This window comes from Ceratina calcarata, unplaced genomic scaffold, assembly GCF_001652005.2.
Source record: "Ceratina calcarata isolate Rehan_Ccalc_2016 unplaced genomic scaffold, ASM165200v1 scaffold106, whole genome shotgun sequence".
Taxonomy (NCBI): domain Eukaryota; kingdom Metazoa; phylum Arthropoda; class Insecta; order Hymenoptera; family Apidae; genus Ceratina; species Ceratina calcarata.
The window spans coordinates 299280-305480 of NW_017131496.1; the positions used below are offsets into that span (position 1 = coordinate 299280).

General features: G+C 46.5%; 1 protein-coding gene and 1 long non-coding RNA gene across 4 annotated transcripts in view; one reads left to right on the forward strand and one right to left on the reverse strand.

Annotated features, from left to right (window-relative positions):
* The window catches only part of LOC113465225 (uncharacterized), a 20930-nt gene that overhangs the window by 4047 nt on the left and 10682 nt on the right, over nt 1–6201 (reverse strand). The gene's annotated exons all lie outside the window — the stretch shown is intronic.
* Nucleotides 2935–6201, forward strand: part of LOC108632342 (transmembrane protease serine 9) — a 14412-nt gene continuing 11145 nt past the window's right edge. The window contains exons 1-2 of one of the 2 annotated variants that reach the window (XM_026819583.1): nt 2935–5937; nt 6046–6160. In XM_026819583.1, the coding sequence (XP_026675384.1) occupies nt 6073–6160 (88 nt within the window). In that variant the 5' untranslated portion in view covers nt 2935–5937; nt 6046–6072. Of the gene's footprint in view, nt 6161–6201 lie in introns of both variants that reach the window. The other variant, XM_018036854.2, reaches the window with a different exon arrangement.

Below are 6201 nucleotides of genomic sequence, written 5' to 3' on the forward strand. Positions count from 1 at the left end.
ACGGTGGAATGGTCGGATTTTGTCAACATCAATAAAATGCCATATAATCATATGTAACTCATTAAATATCGAAATTAGAAGAAGAGTGCACTATTTTTAATTATAGGAAATGCGTTTTTCTAAGATACATAAACTTTTCGGATTAACTGTATAGCCAATACATCCTTAATTTTGTAACCACGAGTAGACGTGTATCTCAGGCATAGATTTCATCCCGAGAATCGCCGCAATACTTTTAGAAAACTTTTACAGCTTTGCAATCTACCGAGTTCGAGTTATTATACCGAAGGGGGTTTATTACGATTTTCAAGAGCGAGAGAATTTATTTGAGGCAAGTTGGTGAGTTATGATATCGCAGGGTGAAGAACGCCTCGTTTAGAAACTATGAAGCATTCAGAAATTTGTTAATTTTGCACAACTCGAGAGCCCGACTTAACCGAGAAAAATGAGCCAGGCAAACTCTTGGAGGTGCGAAAAATAGTTAGAAGCCTTGACGAATTTATTTAAACGACACTTAATCGTTCCTCGAAAGCAACGTATCTGTACGATCGTACAAAGTTTTCCCATCAAACCGGCCGACTCGTTTCACATCGACGATATCTCACAAATAAACCAACGACCCTAATTGAATTTAGAAACACTCGCGTAACGAGTGCATTACTTCTCGTTTCGCCTCGTGTCACGACGAGGAGCCATCGCCGTTCGAGCCGAGAAGTTTTTAGAATTGAAGAGGAGCCATCGGGATTCTTGGGAGCATCCGAGCGAGCGCGTCTCTGATTGCGAGCCCCCGTACGCCTCGGGTCGCACGAACTCCTCGTTTCTTGCCGGTTACGATTACGAACGTTTCATTAGCTCCGTTCCCCGGGAAGCTCGGAACGATCAAACCTCTCTAATCAGGGGAATCTCTATTCTTCGCATACCGACGAACGTTCTCCGGGCCGCGCGTTACTCGGCCACCTCGGAGAGGCCGCGTCTTCATAACTGGGCAAAAAACGTCGTCGGAAAAACGATCAGATTCTAGATGGATAAAATCGTTGTTTAAATGTTAATCCGTGCATTTCTCCGGCCTGCAGAGTAGACGACGTGGGCCGGACGGTTTTCCTCGAACGAGAATTGCCGCCAGTTTGAGCGAACAGGCCGAAATGAGAGATGGGAGGCGAAACAGTGTCTCGGGGGACATCGAATTATACGTAGAGTCACCGGCACCGGTGAAATCGCGAGCGTTAAAACGCGGAAACTTTGCCAATTTGCTCGGACAATTCACGGAGGACGACGGCGGCGGCGGCGGCGTTCCTCTTCGAGACAAACCGCGACTTTGATTATACCGAATGTTGGAATGAAAAAACTTCCAGCGAGACGACCCATTATCTATCACTATAACACCGTAAATCCTCCGTACGAGTCGCTGAACGAAACCGGGACGACGTTCGTTTACTATAAACGAGAACAACGGGAAAGAAACGAGGCAACTGAACAAGAGGATAGAAAATGATTCCATAAATGAATAGAAATTGTATCGATGACCATCGCGAAGCCAACAAGAAACATGTCTACGACGTACACTTTTTGTTTCAGTTTAATGTTAAATTCAAACAGCCAAACGATTTACTGGAGATTGAAAATTTCCTTCATAAATTTTAAACATCTTGCGGATGAAATACATGGAAGAAATTCATATTAGAGAGGCTGGTTGCATCGAGCCCTCAAATTTTCCTGCTACCCGGTCGGGTGTGCCCATCTCTCAGCTCTAGGAATATTCCAGCCAGTATCAATAGACATCTAACCCCTTAGATCCATCAGCCGCATACGGCGGATACAGTCCATAGCTCCGGGTCTAATAACATAACTCAACGAAGACAGCATCGATTCCGAATATTTAGATAATCTGGCCGGGTAAGAAGAATCGATCGACCGCCGTGTATTTCCGACTCCGAGGATCGACTGGCGATCAGTCAGATTCGCCGGGATCAGGCCTCGAAGATAGAAACGCGAAGGGTGAAAATAAATCGGATCTGGAGAAACGGCATAAATCTATCACTGCAAATGCGATAAGCATCGTCGACGATCCTCCAAGAGTTATTTATTTGTTTCTCGTTAAAATCACCCGCTGCCACTTTCAATTTAACTGATATCGCGTAACAGTGACCGAGAGGGGGGGAGTGACTACTTGGACGGTTGAACGCGTTCGACGGGCGAACAATGGAGCAGCGTACAAAGAGACTTCCCTTTCGAATCGACGGAACAGCACGATTCGATGGAGACCAGCGGGCATGAATGAATTCCTTTCGAGTTCCCTGCCGGCGAGATAGTTCGCCCCGTTTCGATATCCGTTTCTTCAATCCGGTCGCGCCAACGCTACGTTCTACCACTGACAACCGGGACGGACGCCGCCGCGCCATCGTCACGTTGTACCACTGACAACCGAGACCAACTCGGGCCGCTATAGGATTCTTCGACAGTCGGAATCCGACGGACGTGCGATCCGAGAAGTCGAACGATCCGAAAGTGAAAGTCGATGAGAAATCGCGTACATTCAATAATAATAATATTTCATCTAATAATTCGGATATTAACCCTTTGCACTGGAGGTCTTTTGCGCTCAGGCGAACCAGCAACTCGAGACGATTTCGGCTATATTAGAGAAGAACTTTAGGGATACTTCAAATCATTTTATACCCAAAAGAACAAATGTGCCCATAATTATGAAAGTGGTCTAAGTCAAAATTTAATTTGATTATTATATATGATAATAAGATAATTAAAAATGAATTTATCACTTATTTCACGCGACAAAATCATGTCGTGTGAAATAAGTGATAAATTCATTTTTTTTTAATTTTGACTTAGACCACTTTTATAATTATGGGCACAAATAATAAAATTTTACCAATTTTTTCATTTTTTTTTAATACAACCAAATCTGTTAAATATTATAGTTTGCAATTAGTTTTCGTGCCGTTCGAGTACAAAGGGTTAACCCTTTCACTAAGGGGGGGAGGTTCTCCGCCGCGGTACTTCCGCTCAACGAAGAAACAAATGATGCAAAACAAAATACTATCAGTGCATGTCCAGAGTGAGATACTTAAAAACGGTTAGTCGGTATCAATACATCAATGGCATTTTTTGGCGGGCCACTATAGTGGCCCGTAGTAGCGAAAGGGTTAAGCTGCACGTCCGGGAGGTGTGACAAATTGTTCTGCACCGCAATCGGGAAACAGATAACCCGAGATGGATCAAGTACACGTTTCCACGGTCGCCATTGGCTGATAACGCGATAATGCCGAGCAGCACACCTTTCCAGGGCAGGAGGACTAGGTCGCGTGTAAACCGGGTTGCCGGTTTATTCCGACGACGACGCGACACGTCGCAGCCGTGATCGCATCGATCCAGCAATGTCACATTATCATTCGTACGCGATAATTCGTCGCCACGGCACGCTGTCGCACGGGACATTTAACGCACGTGACACTGCAACTCATTTCGCGAGGAGCTCCACCAATACGGTCAATGTCTTGCACGTGCAGTGCCGCGCGCGCGTGTTTCGTGATACCGCAAGATTAATCGGGAATTATTTCTGTGTAACCCCTGTTCAACCTCTGACCGTAATATTCCCGAGTTAATTCCACCTCGCCTTTGATAACCAGTCAATGAAATTGGTACGAACAATGGAAAGTAAAATATAACCGGTGCCGATAATTAAAGGAAAATGTGCGTTAAACGAATTCTGTTAATAACGGCACTGCGATCGATCACGCGAGACGATGCCTTATTATTTCGGTAGAAACGTTGGCGTACCGAACTCTGCCAGAGAACAGCTTTCTCGCTCTCATATACTTGCCTAAAGTTAATATGAACTTATAATTAGACGATAATACGTTCTCCGTTTACGCAGGATTCTGATAGAGTAGAACGGATGTATATTTAACGCAATTAGAAGACTCGAACAATTTCCAGCCAGGTTTCATTTGACGTTTAATTCTTGGAACTGCCAAGAACCGAAAGGTGTCAATTACAAGACGAATTAATATTGAATTTCCGAGGAAGATTCCACGGATACTTGATAGGCGACGTTCGGGGACGTCGTTCTACCGTCAGCAGCGATTCAATTCGATTTTCTTTCCCGTGAATCGACCGTTGATTGGCTGGTTGGGCAAGTTTTACTTGCTACTTCGTGCAAGCCGGACGCAATTCGATTTGCAACATTCCATTGATAGTCCACCGAGCTTTCGGCTTCCTGAATTCGATTCCCGCGACGTCTCGCCGTAGTTTCGGTCGAGTACCTTTTTCCCAAACACAGTCTCTTTCTACGACGGTGTCTGAAATTCGATTCGCGAATAAAAATAACCGCAGGAGGGAATAAGTGATTAGACGAGAGATCGAAGGCCGACTGTCTCAAGTGCGTCGAACTGAATCTCGTTTTCGTCGACCTCGCGGAGTCACTGACACCGCGAGGTCGACAGACACAGTAGTGCCTTCGACCTCACCACGCGTACAGACGTGCGAGCAATGCCACGAGATAAAAACCGATCAAATATTTAGCCGACCTTCTGTCGTTTAATAACTGTACGCCGATCACCTCTAAATTCGATGATTCACTCCGTTCGTACATTTCCGTAATTTACAAACGTCATTCGATTCCTAAACGAATAGACGATAAACTCTCGTTACCTCGTCGGTTGTGATAAGCTCGAACGGAAGCGAAGGAAAAGAATGAAACATACGGGTACGCAGACCACGCGGAGGGTCTGAACCGATCGCGGAGAAGAGCAGCTGGTTATCAGTTCCGCGTCCGTGGGGAACGGCCGCTACGGTCCCGAGCGAAACGAACTTGACCCGGTTAAAGACAGCTGTACGAATATTTCGTGACATTCCTCCTACCCGTCGGCCGCAGGTAGAACTCCGGATAGTCGGTGCGAAGGCCTCCTCCTGTGTCGCGACAGAGAGGAGGAGACACGCCGAACGTTTCGCTCCCACCGACGACGACGACGGCGAGCGAAACGGGCCGCGAGCGGCAAAGAGTGGGTCAAGTTCAGAGGAACGTGGATGGAGTAACAGTCGAGTGACTCTCGCTTTCATATTTACCCTGCCCTGGCGTACACCGGGGCACCGTCGTGTACACGACTGTATGCGCGTGACTACACAACGAATTCGACTGCGAGATGAAAGTTCGAAGGGTCAATTTCATAGGAAGAAATTTTACGATAATACATAAAAGTAAAAGTTAATGAACGCTGTTAAAAATATTGATGATCTTTGGAAGAATGAATCGTAATCAATTTTTAGTAACGATGAACAGATTATATTTGTTAATATCGCAGCGTCGTACACGCGCGATCAACAGCTTCCACGTGCCCGATTATCCTGACCACCTGTCATAGTGATTATTCGTAGGCACATAATCCGATTTCCGTTTGTCGGCGATAACAACGTCGTGGAGAACGTATGCGTGTCGGAAATGCGATTATCCGGGATAAACAGCTTTAAATTGAACGTGGTCATCGTGAACCTGAAGGCATGCGATGCCTCGTGCGCATCGAAAGAGAAGCTTGCGACGTACGCGATCGAGCAGATATGAATCTGCATCTAAAAGAGATATGGAAAAGACTCTATTTATGGCACGGAATTGGTAAATCGAAGGACGGTGGCCATTCATAAGTCTCAAGATCAACGTTCTACTACGTAACTCGATCATCCTTGACGCATGACAAAATCCATGGGCACTGGATCCGATGCGTATCTGAATCCCTCGTCCCTTGACCGAGCATTCGCCGAGAGGCATGGCGTATCAAGTGCGAAGGAATCAGCCTTGGGAATGACATCGGGGCCGGGGCATTATCATTGAGTTTCCGCCGCGACGGCGATCCTATCGATGGGCCACGGACCTCGGATGCTCGGCGATCGCTTAACGAGCAGAAGCGTGGTGGAAGGTGAGACAAGGTACGAGAGCGAACCGCGAGAAAGATGCAATCCGTAAACGGAGCCAAGTATAAAGAAGCCCCGGTAACGAGACTCTGCGACACTTTTTCATTGTTCACCGACCAGCAGCGATCACCGGAGAAGAGAGGGGCGAACATGGTTCCGCGCAACGTTTCCGTCGTTCTCGTTCCTCTCCTGTTGATCTTCATCCTGGCCCACCGTGCATCCAGCGAATACAACAATTGTGAGTAGTCTCGCACTCGGCCAAGTTCGATTTAAGGATGT